The following is a 24587-nucleotide window of genomic DNA, read 5'->3' as shown; positions in this document are numbered from 1 at the left end:
ATAGTTGGCTTTCCACAGGTGCAGAGGAACACAGGAATTGACTCAGAACCAGAGCCCCTATTCAAAACTGTTAAATTGTAATTTCTTCACTAATTGAGTGTTTTCTGAGCAAATGCAAATCAGGGGTCTGTGATTATTCCGAGAGTTATCCAAAAATCCATGATTTTTTTTGAAGAATGTGTAAACACAGAATCATGTAAATTCATGCTGCTTTTAAACTGTAAATATTGCCATAGAGGTTGTCATGGTCTCCAGGTAAGCAACAGCCACAACACAGAGCTGAAAATGATTAATAAATGCAGGACGGATACTAGAAATCATCACCTCACCATCCCAAAGGAAACAGTAAGTCTAGACTATAGTTATCAGTGGTGGATACAATTATTCAGTGAAGCAGGCATCAGGCAGGCGCCACCCAGGCCACCCAGGCCCTGGCAGTCTCAGCATTACTCGCATTGGGTCAAACAGGGCTTGTGAGCCTCATGATTGATGCAGTAGGAAAGCACAGCATGATCTGTGAAGTATTTTTGCCCTTAAAAAAAAATTGGAACCTGAATATAATCAAGGTTCTAAATCTAATTGCCATCTGATAGGAAATATGAAGGCTGATTGAAGATAAATGGTGGCAGGAGGTTCCCATCAGCCACATCTACGATTGGGTACCACTGTTGTGGACTATCCCGCATCAAGATCCTGGAGGGCATGTTAAGCAAATGGCTGGGCTGCATTCCCAGAGTTTCTGTCTTAGGAGTGGATGGGGCCTGAGAAGAGAATTTGCATTTCTAACATGTTCCCAGGGGATGCTGAAGCTGCTCCTCCAGGGCCCACACTTTTAAAACCCAGCCTACAAGACAAATAACCTGCTTAGCCAACAGGTGCCCTGTGAGAAAGTGGGGCTATTACAGAATAAGATACATTTAAAAGGTATACAAACCCGATGCGATATATGGACTCTATTCAGATCTCAATTTAAAAAACCTGTAACTACAGAAAAACTTTTTAAAACTGGAGAAATCTCAATATGGAGTGGAGTGAAATCTCAATATGGAGTGGAGAGAAATCTCAATATGGAGGTGGGATTGAGGCAATAAATTACACTTAATTCTTTTGAATTTGACAACAGCATGATTATGACATTTAAAACTTTTTAAAAGTTAAAAAAAATAAATAAATAAATAAATAAAAAAAAATAAAAAAAAAAATAAAAATAAAAAAATAAAAAAATAAAAAAAAAATAAAACTTTTTAAAAGTTAAAGATACATGCTGAGGGTTTTTTGTTTTGTTTTTGATAAAATGACAGGATTCCTAAGGATGGATGAAAGAAGATTATCAAAATATTAGTAATTACCCCAACTTGAAATAGGTCTGGGGGCTTGTTAGGTTAGTCTCTTTATTTTGGGTGTGTTTGAAATTTTTCATAAAGTTTTGGTTTTTTTTTTTTTTAAATGACCACTGCCTACACTAGACTTCTTCACATTATAGAGAGTTACATTTTCCTTATCTGGAGATCAACCTCCCAATGGTCTCAACACTTCAAAAAGTAACCTGACACTCAGAAATAAAGATAAATTACCACTATGCTCCAGAAGTAGCTGTAATGAAACTAAAGTCACGAATAATCTATCTTCTTCAAATGTCATTTGGACTTACTTAATACACAGTTCTGTAAAAGTTGTTGGTCTAGTTTCTCATTCCCCATTAGATCTAGTAAAGAAACTGCGCTGGAAATGAGTATTGTGACAGCAGGAAAAATGATAGCACCATAGCCTGACATTTACAGAACAAAATTAAAATGTATTAAAAAATTGGGTTAGCATATTGTATAGTGATAGATAGACTAATTCATCAATTAAAATGTAGTCTTTACTGAGAATTGTTACCTTTCTGATTCCTTTATTTATACTAATGTTCTTAATTCACATAGCAACCCACTGAGATTGGCCTTGTTATCTGCGGTTTACAGATAAAGAAACTGGAGCGCAGAGAGGTTAAGGAACTTGCCTGAGGTCACACAGCAAGAGACTGTGCTCTCAGCCACTTCCAGTGCCACCCAATCAAGAAAAGTGAAACCGTACCCATTGTCTTCTCAGATATATATCAAGGTGAAATAACAGTAGAAAATACAGCTTAGACACTTTTTTCATATTGAAATTTATTTTAAAGAGTTTTTAAGCCGTGTAAAGGGATGAACTAGCTATTTGGAAATCTTCCTGAAGAAGACATAATACGGTAGAAAGATGATAGACTTGTGTTAGGAAGACTTGGGCTCAGAGTTGAGCTCCATCTTTAACCAGCTGTGGGATCTTAGGTAAGCTACCTGACATTTCTGATCCTCTGATTCCTTAGCTTCAACACAGGAGCAGTAATTCCCAATGTTATTACAAGGATAAATGGGTTAATGGCATATAGGTAGTTCAGATTCCTCCTCTCGTGTGGAAGGCCTAGTGGTGCTGGATAAAGCTGTTTCTTTAAAACAGGCACAATCACTTAAATCACCAGAAGACAAATCCTAGAAGGAACCTAACAAACTGCCCTTACCCCAGAATTCAAACAAGTTAGCCCAGATGAGAGGAATGATGGAATGTCCCTTCAAAAATGATTACATGAAAAGCCTACAGGAATTTCTCATCCAGGAAAGGTAAGACCTGGGAGTTTGGTCCCAAGGAAACAAGCCATCGTGGAAGGGAGGGGTGGTGCTCAGAGCAAATGGAGCTGTGGACAGCTAAGAACTCAGGACTGCAGGAGCTTGTGCATCTGCAGTGACCAGCAGGGAAGGCAAAACCAGCACGTGGCATCTATGGGGGATGGGAGGAGAGAGAAAGACACCTGCTGTTTAACACCTGCTCTGACACCAGCACCAGTAACCATGGCAGAAAGGACTTCAGGCCTCAGCTCTCGCATCATGGTCCGGGTGGGTACAGACTACAGCGGCAGTACTGTCCAGACCCCCATAACCCGGCTCCTGCATTTGCCCCCCACTTCTGGAGACACTATGTTAGACAAGGAAGGCTTTACAAAGGTAAAGCAGCAACACTAAAGACCACAAAACCCCAGAGCAAATCTGAAATCCCCCCTGAGCCTCCCCGAACTCTTCCGCAGGAATGAGAGGGATTCTGAGCTCCATGGAGGGTAGACGCAAAGCCAGATCAATCCTCTATTGCAGCAATGATTTTTGACTCTAATTTATCACCAGCTGCTAGAGCCTGGGAAATAGGGATGGCATATATATATATATATATATATATATATATATATATATATATATAATTTTCCTGTATAACTCAATATCTCCCATCAGGGAAGAAAGATGATCATATTCCAAAGTACATTCCTTGTAATAAAAACCATTTAAATGCATTTGAAAATACTGGGTCCATTTACTACCATCCAAGGGAGAGAATATTATGCAAGATAGTAATAGAAGGACTTTGGAATGTGAAATTCCAATTATAGATTAGGCGTAGACTGAAGGGGACATTTGTTAAGTCGCCACAGACCTTGGTGAGCCCAGGCCCTATTACTGGGTCCCCATTAATAACGCTGCCATTTAGACAGTTAACACCGAAGCCAGCTCTCCTTGTGTCCAGCTCTCAGGCCCATGGTGCACATTCCCAGCTTCCTCCTGGGCCTCTGTGCTCTGTCCCCAGTTCAAAAGAAGAAACTCCAGTTGGAACTGTGGGCCAGCGGCATGCATGGGCGATTCAGCTCTTTCCGTAAGGCTTTCAAAGCAGCGCTGAAAAGCCTCCCAGGCTCTGCACGCAGATGGGCAGTTCTGAAAGGACCCTTAGACGCACTGGCCACAGCTGACCCTGGCAAGGCAGCAGGAAGTGAAGGGAGAGCCTGCTGTGGGCCAGGCATTGTGCGATGGATCAAAGCGGGGAGAGGGGCCCGGCCAGCTGGACGGTGGCTGCGAGACCCGGGCTCCACGGGCACTAAAACAGGACTAGATCAGCGTTTCCAAGTGTGAAGTGAGGGACCGGCTCTGAGTGTGGGACGTTTTATATGTCAAATATAAACTGATGTTCCATGGACATAATGCCCTCAAGATCTGCTAACCTAATGACAGGCTATTTAGTCTGCTAGGGGCTTTTATACAAATAAAAACAAGGTTAGAAGAATCTAAATATTTATCATGGGAAAGGTCTAATACTTTTTTAAAAAAAAGCCACTTGCAGATAGGCTCTAATGTTGAGCAGTCAAGCTGGCTGTGAGGTAGAGTTGGTGATTTTATGCCTCGTTTCTTTAATTTCTCAGAGTTAGAAAAATAGATACTTGGGTAGAATTCGATCCCACACCTTATGTGACTTAGTGATGATGGCCAGCAATTTCATGGGTTTCTATGAACATTGGCAAACTTAAAATCCCATATAGAATAAAGCCAAGACAAAAGCTAAAAAATTGTTGAACATCTTACCACCCAAATCTTTGGGGAAAGAGGAGGATGGATTTCTGAAAGTAATCTTACACCTCCTGCCAGATTACATGGTGAGCAAAGACGAGCTCCTTTTCATCAGCTCTGAGAGTGTCTGCTTCCTTTTGCGTCTTACTATGAGGTATTATTTCCCTCTATCAGTTTGATTAGCAAAAAGCCTTTATCACATGTTTGCATTTGCAGTTCTGAGATTGCTGATAAAGCTAGCATTGAGCACTGTTCTCTTTCGTGCTTACTGGCTCTTGCTTTTCTGCCTCTGAATTACCAGTTCGTGTCCTTTGTCCTTTTTCCCATTGCTTTATAACAACTGTGTATAAATGTTTTCTGCATTATCATTCTCTTCCCTCTGGACTTCCAGGACACTTTGCCACTCTTTTTCCTCCTGCTTCTGTGCTCACACTCAAGTTGGGCGGTCCTCAGCCGGGCTCGTTTTCCTACAGGCGACCGACTGCTCTCCCAGAAAGCTCAAAGGAGCAAGGACCACAAACGCCTTAGTGTCACCAATCATCCCAACTTGCCTGAAACTGAGGAGGCTTCTGGGACTTGCAGTTGTCAAATTGCAATTGCCGGTGCCAGCCCTGAGCAAACCGAAATGGTTGGTCAGCCTCAGGTCCAATGCTCAATATTGTTGAATGAATTCATGGGGACTTCCGGGACTACTTTTCCAGCTGGATTACTCTTTTGACTCACAGATCCATAACTGTAATTGCTTTATAGACAGCACCACTGAAATAATAGCATCTTACTTCCAATATGTCCAAAATGCTCTCCCCAGTCCCTTCCATCCACCCCCTCCAAAAGCCCTTGATCTTTTGTATCCACTTTTTCAATGAATTTGTTCTCTAGCATTTTAGAATCCCAGTAACCCTTACACATTTCTTAGTTCTCAGTTTTGTGAGGCAACTGGCCACCATTAGGGTTACAATCTGTCCTTTGAAACTGCTGTGAACTGGGACACACCTGGGTGGCTCAGTGGTTGAGCATCTGCCTTCGGCTCAGGGTGTGATCCCAGGATCCGGGATCGAGTCCTGCATCAGGCTCGTCCTAGGGAGTCTGCTTCTCCCTCTGCCTATGTCTCTGCCTCTCTGTGTCTCTCATGAATAAGTAAATGAAACTGATGTGAGTTAACTGCCAACTCCAAGATAGTTCTATTTCCTGTGGCTCTGCTACCCAGTCCCTACACACTGGCGTTTGCTTCCCTTGCTGAGATGTTTCTAAAGAGTAAGAGCGTGTCCAGTATTTTCGGGGTAATACAACTTCCTTACACACAAAAGCACATTGTAATAAGGAAAAGGTAGCAGATAATTGGTATCATACATGTAAGTTCAGCAGTGGATGTCAGTATGTAAATAAAACCATAGTTAAACATAAAAGAAAAAAGGTAAAATTATAATTTGATTATGAGCTGAGACTCTCAAACTAGGTCGAAGCATTCACCTATTCTGTTGCATACTTTACAGAATTGGTAAGTCATTTAATTATGACTTTATTCATCACATTTTATGATGAATTTCCAGAAATATCAGACCTTACACTGACAAAATTAGCTTCATTTTGTTCATTAGGCTTCTATTAGCCCAGGCTAACATAACAAAATACCATAGAATGGGTGACTTAAACAATGGAAATGTCTTTTCTCACTGTTCTGGAGTTTACAAGTTTGGGCTCCTGGTGCCACCATGGTCCGATTCTGTTGAGAACGCTTCCGGGCCTGAAGACAGCTTCTTTCTGACTGTGTCCCCATAAGGCAAAGATAATTCCTGCCTCGCTCGCTTTTCTTATAAGGGCACCAGTTCTATTGGCTCAAAGCTCCACCCTGATGACCTCATTTAATATTTATTACCTCCTTAAAGACCCCATCTCAGTCACCTGGGGGACTTGGGGTTCAACATAGGAATTCTGGGGGACATTGCCCAAAGCAATGCTGGTCTTCTTTTTTTTTTTAATAATAAATTTATTTTTTATTGGTGTTCAATTTGCCAACATACAGAATAACACCCAGTGCTCATCCCGTCAAGTGCCCACCTCAGTGTCCGCCACCCAGTCACCTCCACCCCCTGCCCTCCTCCACCACCTCTAGTTCGTTTCCCAGAGTTAGGAGTCTTCCATGTTCTGTCTCCCTTTCTGATATTTCCCACTTATTTTTTCTCTTTTCCCCTTTATTCCCTTTCACTATTATTTATATTCCCCAAATGAATGAGACCGTATAATGTTTGTCCTTCTCCGATTGACTTATTTCACTCAGCATAATACCCTCCAGTTCCATCCACGTCGAAGCAAATGGTGAGTATTTGTCATTTCTAATGGCTGAGTAATATTCTATTGTATACATAGACCACATCATCTTTATCCTTTCATCTTTCAATGGACACCGAGGCTCCTTCCACAGTTTGGCTATCGTGGACATTGCTGCTATAAACATCGGGGTGCAGGTGTCCCGGCGTTTCACTGCATCTGTATCTTTGGGGTAAATCCCCAGCAGGGCAATTGCTGGGTCATAGGGCAGGTCTATTTTTAACTCTTTGAGGAACCTCCACACAGTTTTCCAGAGTGGCTGCACCAGTTCACATTCCCACCAACAGTGTAAGAGGGTTCCCCTTTCTCCACATCCTCTCCAACATTTGTGGTTTCCTGCCTTGTTAATTTGCCCCATTCTCACTGGTGTGAGGTGGTATCTCATTGTGGTTTTGATTTGTATTTCCCTGATGGCGAGTGATGCGGAGCATTTCCTCATGTGCTTGTTGGCCATGTCTATGTCTTCCTCTGTGAGATTTCTGTTCATGTCTTTTGCCCATTTCATGATTGGATTGTTTATTTCTTTGGTGTTGAGTTTAATCAGTTCTTTATAGATCTTGGAAACTAGCCCTTTATCTGATAGGTCATTTGCAAATATCCTCTCCCATTCTGTAGGTTGTCTTTTGGTCTTCTTTTATAGAATAGCTGAATTTCAAATAACTCAATTCCTACAAACGGGATTATGAACACACTGGTAAGGACACAAATTGCTCCATTTTTTAGAACTTATTTTACATCAGGGCCATCAGCTGCCTCTAAAGCACTGCCTGTAATTCTCCATAAAGGTTAACTCCATACATTTGTTGCTGTTACTCCAGCTAGCTAACACAGTTCACCCAGCAGAGCTCATTGAAGCCTCTTTTTCTCACCCCCTACCCGAGAATGGAAGAATTTATCCTTATGAGACTACGTATTTTCTCACTTTCTTACCACCTGTAAGCAACTGGCTACCCATTCTTTTCCTCCTTTCTGTCTTCTGTTTCTCTTTTTTCAATCAGGAGATATTTCATTCACTCCTCTATCTACCCAGCTGTACTTCTCAGGATTTAGTTCTATTCCATGTGTGTATGTTTGAGTATATTGAGTATGTATGTTTCTCTATAAACTATATTTGAGTAAAGTAGTATTGCCAAGAGCTTTACATTTCACAGAGTGCTTTCACCCGTAGTACCTGCTTGATTCTCACAACAAACCAGGGTAGATGTTTGGCCAGATGAATACACAAAGCCTGGAGTATTCTCTCCATTTACGGATGTGAAGGCTGAGACTCAACGAAGAGAAGCAACTCTCTAAGGTCATTCCTAACATTTGCCTTTCCAAACCTCAAAATATTCTTGATTGACATGTAGATTATTTGTGTGCATGAATAAATCTTTGGCTTTATATATCATATTTCAGAAATTCGCTTTTGTGGCATGTGAAACACAGGCTCACTATGTACAAATGGTGGGATGATGGATTTTTTTTTTTTTTTTTTTTTTTGCCCATAGATGCCAGTAAATGTCTAATCAGAATATATTGTTAATTCCATCATGAGTATCTGGATAATTGTGTGCTCTATTAGCTAAAGATATCTGCTATCATCCATTCTTGGCAACCCTGCATGCAAGACTATATCTCTAATGATTGAGAGAACAATTTTCTAAAGATATCGCCTTTATGTCTTTTGATTCCAAAAGACATGACCTTTCTTGAAGATCTTATCCAGACTGTCTTTGGTGCAGGCATCATTTAATTCTAACAGAGAGGTTAGAAGTGTCACAATCTGCCATCTTCAAGCTGGAGACCAGCAGTGTCAAGAATTTAAGTCAGGGAGAGGGCAGGAGACCAAGATCCCAGCTCAGATAGGCAGAGAGAATAAAGTCTCTCCTCATCTACCTTTTTTCTTCTATTCAGTCTGCTGATTCAAATGCTAGTCTCATCCAGAAACACCCTTAGGGAAACACTCAGAAATAACATTTGATCAAATACCTGGGCACCTCATAAAGGTGACACATAGAATCAACCATCATATTCCCTTCTCTGCATTTACTCTTGCTTCTCATGACATATGAAACAATGTTTGAGGAACTAAATTGCAATTCACATCTAAATAAAATAACTTATATTCTGTTTATATTTAAAAATGTAAAAGTCAGGTGTGAAGGTACTTGCTGACTTTAAAAATATATTGAGAAAATACTATTAAGTGTGGGAAACAGTTAATAGTATTTGGCTATTGGCTTGGTTCAGCTGACCTCACTGTATAACAGAGCTCTATGAAGATTGAGCTCCAGGGAATACAGCACAACCATTTTTGTCTTGTTACTCAACAACAAATCAGATAAAAAGAATGCCAATACCCAGGGTCATAACATGAACGTGCTGTAGTCCTTATGAACAGTATCCCCTGGAGGTGTGCTGCACAGAGACTGCGTGGCCATGTATGGTGGCCCACGAGGCCAAAGGCACTGGCTAGAAGAGCCATCACAAGCAAATAAGTTACCTGAAGGCACTTTTAGAAGGGAAAATAGCACAATAACTTGATGAAGTAGGATGAGGTTATTGAATTAAAAGCCCTATATTCAAGTGCTGGTACTACCAAGTCTTCTTAGAGAAGTAGTCTTAGGCAAGCCAGCTGAGATCGGTGAGATAGGGTGTTCTTCGGCAACTCCACCTACTTCACAGAGTCATCAGGGGAAATTGTATATATAAAAATGTGGGTTTTATTTTAATAAATAAAAGGGAAGCTTACAGGAGGAAGGACTAAGACAGCTTACACCTGTCTTACATTGGTAACTAAGTTAGGGGACCAGGGCACTTATGGAGAATTGCTTTTGTTGTAGCACCACTGTGGGGGGAGATCTCCCCTTTTCCTTCCAGCTGCCCCCGTGTTGGGCTCATAAATAGTGGCCCAGAGAGCTCCTGTCCACCTGCCTCCAAAACAGGGCATCCATAACCCCAAAAAGATGGCCCTCGCGTGTCTTTCCTGGCATCCCACAATAGAAAAAAGCAAAGACACACTGAACTCCCCAATGCCTTTGACGGTATTTCAATCCATCTGTTCTTTTTGCTACAATATAAACTGCACACCATCAGACTCACACCCCAGAGATTCTCACTTGCAGGCCCAGGCAGAAACAAATCCCAAGAAGAGCAGAGGTGTGTGGGGAGGGAGTCCGCATTTGCCCAAGAGAAAAGAAAAATCAAGAGGAAAGAAAATGTTATCTCTAAGCCTTTAAAGTCAATAGCTTAGATGTATCTATATCAGCATATAAAGAAAGGAAGGGAGCTACAAAAAGGAGAGCCCTTTTATATTTAAGCCCCTGGTTGCAAAGAATTTAAAAATTCAGAATTTTTTTTCAAAATTGAGGTGAAATTCACATAAAATAAAATTAACCATTTTGGGGTACCTGGGTGGCTCAGTTAATTGTTAAGTGTCTGACTTGATTTTGGCTCAAGTCATGATCTTGGGGTTGTGAGATCAAGCCCCAAGTCATCTCAGCGTGGAGTCTGCTTAAGATCCTCTCTGTATCCCCTTTCCCACCCACACATCCATGCTCCCTCTCAAAAAAGTTTGAAAAATGTAAAAAATTAAGCATTTTAATGTGCACAACTCGGTGGCATTTAATACATTTACATTTACATCTATCCAGTTCCAAAGCGTCTGAAAGTATTTCTTATGCTAGAATTTTACATGCAGAAACTACAGTGAAAATAGCAGACGATTTTCTTAGGTTTTTCAACCATTTGAATTTAATTCCCTGATTGTATTTGAGAACTTAGACTGCTTCTACTTGCCTAACTAACATATCTTCAATGTTGAAGAATGGGTAATTTCAATGTTTTCACATTTGATTAGTGGGTAGGAGAGGTGATTATGGATTTCTTCAGACAGGAGAAATCCCATATATTTATATCCCTATGTATATTGACAGCGTGTTAAGCAATTCAACAAAAAGTTGAAAATTATTTCAGACATATGCATTTCTTCCACACAGGGTCATGCAGGCAGATTGATCAATGGTGTACTTAATAAAAATGGACCTCAATGCAAAATTGAATGTAATCCCTCAACCTGCCACCAAATTTCTCCTACAAAGTGGCGAGGTTGGTTTAACTGAGCAAAAAATGACCTTCTTGAGCATTGGAGTCAGAAGGATGTGGATGGATTGTTTCTCCTTTCGTGGTGGGGGTGACTATTTTATTGCCAGTGGACAGAGGAGGATGCCTTCTCGCTCATAGTTTCTGTAATTATTCATGGATACTGTCCTATGGCTGCAGAGCTAAAGAATCATCTGATTAGGAAACCAACTTAGACATGGTCTTGCCACCTTGAATCTGACTGCTAGACTCTTAGGCATGGTCCTGTATCTCTACTCCTACTTGGAGCCATTCACCATTGAGCCTGACTTTGCAATTAACTTAACTGACTCTGTCTACACTGACTGTCTCTAGTCCTGGCAGACATAGGAATGCTTTGTGTGTTACCTTGAAGTTGTAAATACACAGAACACCATAAAGTCTTCCTGAAAAATCTGGTGGCAAACTCTTTTGCTATTCCTCTTTCTCAAATAGGAAGATAAGACTGAGACAGAATCCTGTCTTGGACTCCTGAAAAGTAACTGCTTCATGATTTATGAGCATTCCACCTAAAGGAAGAATCAATAGAAGGAAAAGACTTGGGGAGAACAATCCAATAAGAAACTTTAAGCCTGTAGCACATTATTACTTTTCTGAAGTTCCATATTATCACTTTATATATAGTAGGTACTCGATATATATTTGTTATTTGAATTGGATGAGGATATTTTTTCTTCTTTTGTATTTCTACTCTAAAATACATTTTGCCTTACTCTATAAATCAAATAATTATAGTATTTTGTGCCAGTGGTTCCACTCAAAAAAAATTATTTTTGAATAGCCTTCAACTGTAATAATGATCTGCTGTGTTCTCCATCCTACCCCTCTTCAATGCTTGCTAACCATTAATCATGAGACCACATAGGCTTTGCCCATAACAGTGGTTCTCAAATTCTAGATTCATTTGTAATCTCATTTTAAAATTCCTATCCTGGGCTGCCAACCACAGTGTTCTTTAGGTCTGAGAAGTGGTCTTAGAACCTACATTTTAACAAGCACCCTGATGATGCACGCTTTAGAAACTGAGCCATAGATCTGATGCTGCCCTGGACTCTGGGACCAACCTCAGTTAGTGCAGAAAGATAAAGAACAAGCAGCTAATTAATTGCTAGTGCAGTGATGACGGTCCTGTGGTAGGATACAATCCTGTTTTGCAAAGTCACTATTTTGTCCTTTCCTACTCCATACCCCAAATCCAGTCAGTTTGTCCCTGGATCTTGGCAGCTAGGCTCATGATACCCCTAGGCTTCATTGGCTGCTAGATGGAGAGTGTCAATTACTAAGCCCCATGTTTAATGCTCTGGCTGTCCATCAGACCCTCCACCCATGTTGTATGCCTCCAGCGGTTACTGCTTTGAAGTCTTCTTATTCTCTACATTACCCATATAGCTTTTCTGGATGGCTCCTCCCAGCACTAAAATCTCACTCCTCATGCCAGACAGTCCTGACTGAAGATGCTGACTATCTTTCATCCAGAACTAGCCAACAGAAATAGGATAATCCTCAGACTGGCTAGCCTCATCTCCCTTTGTACCTGTGGCAGGATGAGAGATTGCACCTGTTCAGTTACCTGAGTTTCACATGAGAGGTTTTAGAAGAGGAACATTGAAAGTGAGAATAAAATGATGATTCCAGAAGGGAGGGGGGGAGATGGATGAAATGGGTGAAGGAGATTGAGAGGTACAGGCTACCAGGTACAAAATAAATGGGGATACGATGTACCACATAGAGTGTATAGTCAATGACATTCTAACAACTTCGTATGGTGACAGATGGTAGCCAGACTTACTGTGGTGACCATTTTGTAATGTATACAAATATTGAATCACTATGCCACACAGCTGAAACTAATGCAACATTGTATGTCAGCTATTCCTTGACAAAACAGAAAGTGAGAAACAACTCAAAATAACATCATTTTTGTTGCATACAGCCTGTTGTCAAGAATAGCCCAAAACATATGCAGATTGAAATAAAAGTGTTGTCATTCGGTCTTCTGGCTGATACAGTGAGTTGGAGTTAGAATGCCCTTATTTCAAGAGAACCCTCTGTAGAGCGGTTTCCCATGCTGAAACAATGCAGACCAAAGTGGTAGTGTCCCTCCATTCAAGGCCTTTCCAAAGGGACTTTAGGCAGCCAAAGAGGACAAGCAGGTTGTGTCTCCGTCCTGCCTGGTCTTTGAGGCTAGTAGTGAGGAGACTTGAGCTTGAAAAGATAAGTTCGGTTAGCCAAAATCAGCTTGAGTAAGCCAGTTAGATGAGATGGATTATGTTCCAAGGACACAGGGCATGGCCCAACCAGGGATGTGTTTAGACAGGACTTATTAAAAGACTACAGGCTGAAATGAAGGTTGCAGACAGGACTGGTACCTTCCCAAATTGTTGCTCTACCTGTTGAGAGCTGAAATATTATCTCTGAATACAAGAAGCTACAGCTAATAACAAAACAGTCTAGGGATGCCTGAATGGCACAGTCAGTTAAGAATCTGACTCTTGGTTTCAGCTTAGCTCATAATCTCAGGGTCATGAGATTGAGCCCCACATCGGGCTCTGCACCCAACATGGAGTCAGCTTGAGATTCTCCTCTCCCTCTCCCTCTATCCCACCTATTTGTGCTCTCTCTTTATCACTAAAATAAATAAATAAATAGTTTTTAAAAAATGAATACAACAGTCTAAAGTTTTCGTCTCTATCTTGGTTCATTCATTTGTTTAACAAACAGGGTTTTTAAAATATATATATATATATTTTTTCTATGTGCTAGGAACCAACATCTCAGGCCTCAACACTTATGGGGCTTACCATCTCGCAAAACAGTTTACATTATGAATTTATTTGGATACAGATCTACCCAGGACTTTAATTCTCTCGTCTAACTGTATGAGATGAAAAAACACTGTGGATATTGCAGTTTTAGGCGGTAGAGGTAGTAAGAAGTGCTCCAAGGAAGCCAAACCACGATTCACATTCCAATGGGTAAACAGGACTTAAAGTTTATAGTAAAGATGCAAGTCAACAGGAAATAAGGATGAAGGTGCCCACAGATTAAAGAAAAATCTTCCCATGGAAACCATAAAGGAGAAACACTTGTCTTGGATGGCATAGATTTGTCTTAGGGTTCCTTTACATCCTTTCCCTGTTTCTGCTAGATAAGACATTGAAGAGTATTTGAAATACCAGATGCTATATAAGGTAATTTTATTAGCTTAACCCAGTCGTTCAGGTACCTTGAGGGCTTGAGAAAAAAACACTGATTGCTTAGCGCTACTCCCAGAGTTTCTGACTCAGTCAGTTTGGGATGGGACCTGACAATTTGCAGGCCTGATAAATCCCCAGGTGCTGCTGGTCTGGGGACCACAATTTGAGAACCGCAGGCTTAAGCAGACATTTAGAGGAAGCTTGAAAGTATTGTCCCACAAAGTAGTATAGACAGCATCATTGGGTTGAAAACTTTTTAATGCCTGTTGTTTTTCTCACCATAAGATACTAATGCCTACTACAAAGAAGATTTTAATTAAAAAAGCAATAATTTCAGGGACACCTGGCTGGCTCAGTCAGTGGAGCATGTGACTCTTGATCTGATGTCGGGGTTGTGAGTTCGAGCCCGAGGGTGTAGAGATCACTAAGAATAAATAAACTTAAAGAAAGCCCAATAAATTCATAAAACAACCTTAGTAAATTTAAAGCAACCCAACGATAGCCATTGATAATTTTGCTGCGCATTCTTATAAAATTTTTCTTATGTGTATGTTTGTATATACATATATACATGATCTTCTCTCTCTTTTATATATATATATATGTAATGTATATAAAACATTGGAATCATCTTATACATACTGTTTTGTAACTTACCTTTTTACTTAATAGTGTATTATAAACATCTTCTGCAACCCAGCAAATGCACGACTAGGTATTTACCCAAAGGACACAAAAATACTGATTTGAAGGGCTACGTGCACCCTGATGTTTATAGTAGCATTATCAACAATAGCCAAATTATGGAAGAGCCCAAATGTCCATCAACTGATGAGTGGATCAAGATGTGGTGCACACACACACACACACACACACACACATACACACACTGGAATATTACTAAGCCATAAAAAGAATGAAAACTTGCCGTTTGCAATGATATGGACGGAGCTATAAAGTGTTATGCTAAGTGAAATAAGTCAATCAGAGAAAGACAAATACCATATGATTTCACTCATATGTGAAATCTAAGAAACAAAGCAGATGAACATAGAGGGGAAAGGAAAAAAAGAGAGGCAAACCAGAAAACCGACTCTTAACTGTAGAGAACAAGCTGAGAGTTACTGGAGGGGAGAGGGCAGGGGGAAGGGCTAGATGGATGATGCGCATTAAAAAGTGCACTTGTTGTGAGCACTGGGTGTCATATTGAGTGATGGATCACTAAATTCTACACCTGAAACCGACATTAGGCTGTATGTTAACTAACAGGAATTTGAATAAAAACTTGAAAAGGAAAAAAAAATCTTTCTACCCCCATACAGTTCTGAAATGACTTGCTGCATACTTTGAATAGAGGTACCATAGTGTACTAAATGCTCCCATTCGCAGGACGCTTAGGTTGGTATTCCATGGTATTCCCAAGGTATGCCAATTCCTTCCTGTCAAAACAGTATCAGCATAAATATTCTGGTAAGTCTTTATGCACATCCTTAATTATTTTCTAAAGACAATTTCCCAGAAGACAAGTTGCCAAGTCCAAAGTTATATGGATTTTTAAGGTTTTTAATACATTTTGCCACAATCCCCTTCAGTGAAATACTGGATCAATTTACACACCCATCAGCACCGTGTGGATATCTTCTCACACCTTCACATAACATGAGCATGTTTTTTGTTTTCTGGGGGTTTTTTTTGCCAACTTAATAAGGAGGAAATGACATATCTTATTTACATTTTCAACTATTTTTAGTTGCAGTGGGGTCCCTCGTAGTATCACATTCAGTGATTTCCTACTTCTTTCATTTGTAGCTGCGTAAATCTGGGGCTTAGAATATATATTGTTAACTCTTCACAAAGTAATCCTTCTGTTTGAGAGTTTACATGTGTGGTATTTCATAGAGCCCAGAATGTCGTTTTTCCTTGTCACGAACGAACAAACAAAAAATCTCAGAGCAGAACAGCTTTTGTTGTATTATGTAAGCTTCGGGAAAATAAATTGGCTACAAAACTCTGTATTTTGAATTTGTCTGATGTGATATGCAATCTCAATTCTCATTATATGAATTTATTATAATTACAATATAATTGATCTAATTGTGCTTATTAAATAATGCATGAGAAAAAACTATCCACCGTGATTAAAAGAGAAAAGTGATGGAACAATGTATCTTGTTTCTATTTAATATTTATTGAGGAACTACATGATGTGAATACTAAAATGAACTTTCTTGGTGATACACTAACCTGAACTTTCTTGTGGATACACAGGGACTATTAGGTGAAAAATATGGGAACATCCGAATCCCTGGAGAAGTTGAAGCCTCAGAGTTTGAAATGATTTTGGATGCTGCCGTAGAGGCAAAGCTGGAGACCAAGCTTCTGGAAGAGTGGTACTGTCGTGATGAGAACTCAGTGCCAGCAGCTTATTACCTCAGACCTAAATCGGAAATGCTGAAAAGCAATAAAAATGCAGTGAGTTATCTTTCTCTCCAAAGTATGTACGTGTCCATTACTTTCAACTGTTGGTCATCCAGGGGTGGTTCCCTCCACAGAAAAGGCACAACAAAGTTACTCTGCCTTGGACCCTACATTTCTTTTAACCACAAAATCCAAAGCTAAGAAACTTTCCAATTTGACTTATCTTTTTTGGGGGCCTCTCAAACTTTCCTCCTGGGGTTATTTCCTTCTTTGGAAGTTCCATTAATGGAAGTCTATTAGTGGTAAACTCTGTTTATCTGAAAATATTCTTATTTTTCCCATTTTGCCATAATGTGTCTACATTATTCTGAATGGTATATGTCTTGCTTCCTATATTTGTGAATTCATGTATTCTCTCTGTTCTGGAAAGTTCTCAACTCTCATCTCATCAAATAATGTCTTTCCTCTATTCCCTCTGTTCTTTCTTTTTTGCTCTATCATTGGATTTACACTGGACCATTTCAGACTATCCTCCATTTCTCTTTGATACTCTTTCATATAATCAATTTCCTTAGCTCTCCATGCTGCTGTCCAGAATGTCACTTTAGGTCTTTTCCAATTCAGTAATTTCTTTCTTCAGCTGTGTCCACTCTGTTCATGTATTAAGTTTTCAAGCTCATGGGCAGCCCCGGTGGTGCAGTGGTCTAGTGCTGTAGGGTGTGATCCTGGAGACCTGGGATCGAGTCCCACGTTGGGCTCCTTGCATGGAGCCTGCTTCTCCCTCTTCCTCTCTCTCTCTCTCTCTCTGTGTGTGTGTGTGTGTCTCTCATGAATAAATAAATAAAATCTTTTTTAAAAAGTTTTCAAGCTCAACAGTTATATTTTTGATTTGTGAAAGGTTTTTTTGGGAAGGGGAGGCAGCTTTTAAAAACCTGCGGAGCTATTTCTATTTTTAAAGTATCTCATTTTTTTAACTCAGTTATTTTTCCTTTACTATTTCATACATCATTTATATTCTTGTACCTAATGTAGAATCTTGGAGTGAGGTTGATTCATGTATTTGTATGATGGAAACAGTATCAATGTCTCCTCTCCAACTTGGTTCCTAAGTGGATCTATTGTATGTCGCCTGAAACAGAATAAAGGAGAGAAAATGGATGTGCCTTTTCCTTGCATAGGATTCCTAGAGAGGGAAAAGAAGGCATAGATATCCATCTCTCTTCCAAAGAGAACATCCTTGATATCAGTGCCAAGGCATCTCTGAGAGGACAGCTATGACTTGGCGACAGTTCCTTTAAGAACTTTGTGTATTTGTCATTTTGATATGTAACATTAAGTATTTTCTGCATGCCATATGAAATCATGTCAGGATCCTTAATTTTTCTTCTTCCCCCTCCATGCATTATTCAAAGTAATTATCTGCAAGAATCTTGCTTCTGTGGATAAGAATATTAGGGCAAATACAAGGCATTCCTCAGTTAAATATGTCAGGAGGAAATGTAGTTGCCAGTAAACATAGATATTAAAAAACCTAATACCTCGAGAAACCAGGTCTACACAGCAGTTTGGTTATGTTACTATTTAATTGGCTTGAGTTGTCCCTTTGTCATTCTAAGATCCTCTAGGGACATTTAAGTTATTCTCTAAACCCCACCTGCTATTTCTGCATAAATTATCATTAAATAAATGAATGTATGAATAAGATTTCACCAAGACTCTATACATGCTACTTGCTTGGTCGGCAATCCTCCCATCTGATTTCCTAGAAAATCAGAAACAAATGAAGAAACAGCTATAGACAATGAAATGGAAACATATGAGCATGTCTCCTTTAACTTTCTGGCCTCTTTAGAGGATACTGAAGAGATCATTTTGTTAGGACATTTGTATCAAAACCCAAGAGGGACTTTCTACCTAACCTGCAAGTAGTACACCATGCCCACAAGTTCTCCTGAGGACTCACCCACTCCAAATCTTCTAGCCTCGGCCCAGGGCTCAGGGCAAATTTTGTTAAATGTTCACACCACGCTGCCACTGCACAATGCCCAGCCATGTGCTGCCAACCATCTCATGCCAGGCTCAGGCATATCTAGCCATCATCATGCACACTACCCAGCCTTCCATCCCTGGCCACCCTAGCATGCAGACCCCAGCTGCCTTAGCACTTTGGAGATCTGGCATGGGACTAGAGGCCCAGCACAAATTTTGCTAACACCACCACCCCATCCCAAATTCCCCAGTGGTCTTGCACCCTCAGAGCTGGCCTGCCTGGGTCCCACTAACACAGCAGACAGCAACAGGCAAAGTCAGTGCAGTCAGTGCAGATGACTTCATTGAAAGGAAAAGTGACTCTAACACAAAAGCAGGGCATAAGTAACACACATAGGATATTCTCCTGAAGTGCCAGTTTCTGGTAGACGGGGGACACTGCACTGCAGGGCGCTCCAAGACCTCTTCTTCTTTTTTTTTTCTTTTTTTTTTAAGTCACTACTCTCAAGAGAAGAAGACCTAGCTGACTTTCTTAACACAGAGAAACAGACACAAAGAGGCAGACAACATGAGGAGATAGAGAAATTTACCCCATGTGAAAGAATAAGACAAGGCCACAGCCTTATTTCTAAGTGAAACAGCTATAACTAACATGCCTGATAGAGAATTTAAAGCAATGATCATAAGGATACTCACTGGACTTGAGAAAAGGGTGGAAGACATGAATGAAACCTATAACACAGAGAAAAGGAATAACATAAAGGGTTCAATAAATGAAATTCCACACACTTGATGGAATGAATAGCAGGATGGAAGAAGCAGAGGAATGAATTACTGACCCAGAAGACAGACTAATGGAAAGAAATAAAGCTGAACAAAAAAGAAAAAAAGAATTATGAAAAATGAGAATAGACTTAGGGAACTCAGTGACTCCATCAAGTGTAATTATTATTCATATTATTAGAAGTACCAGAAAAAGAAGAGAGAAAAGGGGACAGAAAATTTATTTGAAGAAACAGTAGATGAAAACTTCCCTCACCTAGACAGGGAAACAGATAACCAGGTCCAGGAAACACAGAGAACTCCCATCAAAGTCAACAAAAGCAGACCCACACCTAGACATATTGTAATTAAATTGGCAAAATCTAGTGATAAAGAAAAAAATTTTAAAGCGGCAAGACAAAAGAAGTCAGTAACTTATAAGACAAAACCCATAAGGCTAGCACAAGGTTTTTCAAACAGAAACTTTGCAAGCCAGAAAAGAGTAGCATGATATATTCAAAGTGCTAAATGGGAAAAATCTTCAGCCAAGAATACTCTTTCCAGCATGGCTATCATTCAAAAAAGATAAAAGGGCAAAGAGTTTTCCAGACAAATAAAAACTAAAGGAGTTCATAACTATTAAACCAGCCCTGCAAGAAATATCAAAGGAAGCTCTTTGAGGGAAGGGAGAGACCAAAAGTGACAGTATAAAAGTAGGAAAAACAAAAGCAATAAAAGTGAATATTTCTGTAAAAAAAAAAAAAAAATCAGCCAAGGTATTCACCAAAAAAAAAAAAAAAAGGATGTAAAATATAATAAATAACACATACCTAAAATGTGGGGATGACAGGTGAAAAGAATGGATTCAAACTTAAATAACCATCAATTTAATATAGACTGCATATGTAGACGTGGTTATATACAAACCTAATGGTAACACAAGTGAAAAACCACTAATAAATATGCAAAGAATAAAGGGAAAGGAATATAAATATACCACTAAAGAAAATCAGCAAAACCTGAAAAAAAGACAAAAAAAGATCAGAAAAAATCTTCAGAAACAACCACAAAGTATATAATAAAATAGTAATAAATACATATTTATAAATAATTACTTTGAATATAAATAGAGTACATGCTCCAATCAAAAGACAGAGGATGACAGAATGGATTAAACAACAAGACCCATCTGTATGCTTGCCTACACGAGACTCATTTTAGATCTAAAGACACTTTTGGACTGAAAGTGAGGGGATGTAGAAACACCCATCATGCAAATGTATGTCAAAGCTGGAGTAGCAATATTTATATGGGACAAAATAGACTTTAAAACAAAGACTGTAACAAAAGAAAAAGAAGGTCACTATACAATGATAAAGAGGACAATTCAACAAGAAGATATAACAATTGTAAATACTTATGCACCCAACATAGAAGCACCCAAATACATAAAACAGTTCATAACAAACATAAAGGAACTAATAGATAATAATACAATAATACAAGGGGACTTTAACACCCCACTTAACATCAATAGATAGATCATCTAAACAGAAAATCAACAAGGAAACAATGGCTTTGAATGACACACCAGAACAGATGGATTTAACAGATATAGTCAGAACATTCCACCCTAAAAGAGCAAAAGACACATGCTTTTCAAATGCACCTGGAACTTTCTCCAGAATAGACCAAATATTAGCCCATAAAACAAACCTCAAAAAATACAAGAATATCAAGTTATACCTTGCAACTTTTCTGACCACAATGCTATGAAATTTGAAGTCAACCACTGGAAAAATATCTAGAAAGACCACAAGTACATGGAGATTAAACAGCATGCTACTAAACAATGGTCAACCAGCAAATAAAAGAAGAAATTTAAAAAAGTACAAAAGAGGACAGCCTGGGTGGCTCAGTGGTTTAGCGCCTGCCTTTGGACCAGGGTGTGATCCTGGAGACCCGGGATCAAGTCCCACATGGGGCTCCCTGCATGGAGCCTGCTTCTTCCTCTGCCCGTGTCTCTAACTCTCTTTCTGTGTCTCTCATGAAAAAATAAAATCTTTAAAATAAAAAAAAATTTTAAAGTACATAAGATAGAACGTTATAACAATATAACCTACCTCAAGAAGCAAGAAAAATGTCAAATAAACAACCTAACCTTACACTTAAAGGAGCTAGAGAAAGAACAACAAACAAAACCTAAAACAAGACTAAAACAAAACTAAAACCAGCAGAAAGAGAGAAGTAATAGATTAGAGCAGAAATAAATGATATAGAAACTATAAAAAAATACCCACACACAATAGAACAGATCAATGAAACCAAGACCTGGTCCTTTGGAACAAAAACAGTAAAACTGAAAAACCTATATAGTCAGATTTATCAAGAAAAAAAAAGAGAAAGGATTTAAATAAATAAAATCACAAATGAGAGAGGAGAAATAATAACCAACATCACAGAAATACAAACAATTATAAAAGAATATTACGAAAAGCTATATGCTCACAAATTGCACAACCTAGAAGAAATGGATAAATTCCTAGAAACATATAAACTTTCAAAACAGAAATAGGGTGAAGTAGAAAATTTGAACTGACTGATAACCAGCAAAGAAATGTAATTAAAAGGGAGACAGAACATAAAGACTCCTAACTCTGGGAAATGAACTAGGGGAGGTGGAAGGAGAGGAGGGCGGGGGGTGGGGATGAATGGGTGACGAGCACTGAGGGGGGCACTTGACGGGATGAACACTGGGTGTTATTCTGTATATTGGTAAATTGAACACCAATAAAAAATAAATTTATTATAAAAAAAGAAAAAAAAGAAATGTAATGAAAGAAAGAAAGAAAGAAAGAAAGAAAGAAAGAAAGAAAGAAAGAAAGAAAGAAAGAATAATCAAAAAACTCCCAACAAACAAAAGTCCAGGACCAGATGTTCACAGGAGAACTCTACCAAACATTTATAGAAGAGTTAATACCTATTCTCCTCAAACTATTCCAAAAAATAGAAGTAGAAAGGAAACTTCCAAACTCATTCTATGAGGCTGGCATTATCCTGATACCAAACTGGATAAAGATACCACTAAAAGAGTGAAATACAAGCCAATATCCCTGATGAACATAGATGCAAAAACCCTCAATAAAATATTAGCAAACTGAATTCAACAATACATTTAAAAAATCACTCACCATAATCAAGTGGGATTTATTCCTGGGTTACAAAGATAGTTCAATATTCACAAATCAATCAATGTGATACACCACATTAATAAGAGAAAGGCTAAGAACCATATGATCATTTCAATAGACTAAGAAAAAGCATTTGACAAAGCACAACATCCATTCATGATAAAAACCCTCCACAAAATAGATTGAGAGGGAACATACCTCAACATAATAAAGGCCACAAATGAAAAACTCACAATTAATATTGCTTTCTATGGGGAAAAACTGAGATACTCCCCTAAGGTCAGGAACAAAGCAAGGATGTCCACTTTCACCACTTTTTTTCAACATAGTACTGGAAGTCCTAGCCATAGCAATCAGACAAGAAAAAGAAATAAAAGGTAAATTACCAAGAAGTAAAACTTTCATTATTTGCAGATGATATGATACTAAAAATAGAAAACCCAGAAAGACTCAACCAAAAAAACTGCTAGAACTGATACATGAATTCAGTAAAGTCACATTATACAAAATCAGTGTACAGATATCTGCTGCATCTTCCATACCAATAATGGAAGCAGCAGAAAGAGAAATTAAGAAAATAATCCCATTTATAATTGCTTCAAAAATAATAAGATACCTAGGAATAAATCTAACCAAGGAGGTGAATGAACTATACTCTGAAAACTATAAAGCACTGTTGAAAGAAATTGATGACACAAAGAAATGGAAAGACATTCCATGCTAATGGGTTAACAAATATTGTTAAAATGTCTATGCTGCCCAAAATAATCTACACATTTAATGCAATCTCTATCAAACTACCAAAAGAATTTTTCACAGAACTAGAACAAACAATCCTAAAATTTGTAGAGAACCACAAATGTCCCTGAATAGCTAAAGCAACCTTGAAAAAGAAAAGCAGGGTTGCCTGGGTGGCTCAGGAGTTAAGCATTTGCCTTTGGCTCAGGGTGTGATCCCAGAGTCCTGGGATCGAGTCCCACATCGGGCTTCCTGCATGGGGCCTGCTTCTCCCTCTGCCTATGTTTCTGCCTCTCTCTCTCTCTCTCTCTCTCTGTCTCTGTCTCTCATGAATAAATAAATAAATTCTTTAAAGAAGAAAAAGAAAAGCAAACTGAAGGCATCATAATTCTGGACTTCAAGTTATATTACAAATCTGTCGTGATCTAAACAGTGTGGTACTGGCACAAAAATAGACCCATAGATCAATGGAACAGAATAAAAAACAAAGTATAAACCCACAACTATATGGTCAATTGATCTTCCACAAAGCAGGAAGGAATATCCAGTGGGAAAAGGACAGTCTCTTCAACAAATGGTGTTGGGAAAACTGGACAGCAACATGCAAAAGAAATAATCCACTTTCTTATACCATACATACAAATAAATTCAAAATCGATTAAAGACCTAAATGTGACACCTGAAACCATAAATTCCTCAAAGAAAAAATAGGTAGTAACCTCTTTTACATCAGTCATAGCAACTCTTTTCTAAATATGCCTCCTGAGCTAAGGGAAACAAAAGGAAAAATAAATTACTAGGACCACATCAAAATAAAAAGCTTCTGCACAGGGAAGAAAACAATCAACAAAATTAAAAGGCAACCTATGGAATGGGAGAAGATATTTTCAAATGACTTATCCAATAAAGGACTGGTACCCAAAATATATAAAGAACTTATAAAATTCAACACCCAAAAATCAAATAATCCAATTTTAAAAATGGGCAGGAGACATGAACACACATTTCTCCAAAGAAGACATACCAATGGGGCAGCCCAGGTGGCTCAGTGGTTTGGTGCCGCCTTCAGTCCAGGGCCTGATCCTGGAGACCCAGGATCGAGTCCCACGTCGGGCTCCCTGCATGGAGCCTGCTTCTCCCTCTGCCTGTGTCTCTGCCCGCCCCCTCTCTCTTTCATGAGTAAATAAATAAAATCTTTTTAAAAAAAGATTTTAAAAAAGAAGAAGAAGACATACCGATGGCAAACAGACACATGGGAAGTTGCTCAACATCACGCATCATCAGGAAAACGCAAATCAAAATCACAATGAGACATCACCTCCCACCTGTCAGAATGTCTAAAATCAACAACACAAGAAACAACAGGCATTGGCGAGGATGTGGAGAAAGGGGAACCCTCTTGCAAGGTTGCTAGGAATGCAAACTGGGGCAGCCACTCTGGA

General features: G+C 39.1%; 1 protein-coding gene across 2 annotated transcripts in view; it reads left to right on the top strand.

The window, feature by feature from the left end:
- The window catches only part of NWD2 (NACHT and WD repeat domain containing 2), a 174772-nt gene that overhangs the window by 133157 nt on the left and 17028 nt on the right, over positions 1-24587 (top strand). For both annotated transcript variants that reach the window (XM_038533507.1, XM_038533508.1), the window contains one exon: positions 16316-16519. In XM_038533507.1, coding sequence (XP_038389435.1) covers positions 16316-16519 — 204 coding nt within the window. The remainder of the gene's footprint in view (positions 1-16315; positions 16520-24587) is intronic.

Source organism: Canis lupus, chromosome 3 (assembly GCF_011100685.1).
Source record: "Canis lupus familiaris isolate Mischka breed German Shepherd chromosome 3, alternate assembly UU_Cfam_GSD_1.0, whole genome shotgun sequence".
NCBI classification, from domain to species: Eukaryota; Metazoa; Chordata; class Mammalia; order Carnivora; family Canidae; genus Canis; species Canis lupus.
This window is presented reverse-complemented; position numbering and strand designations above follow the sequence as displayed.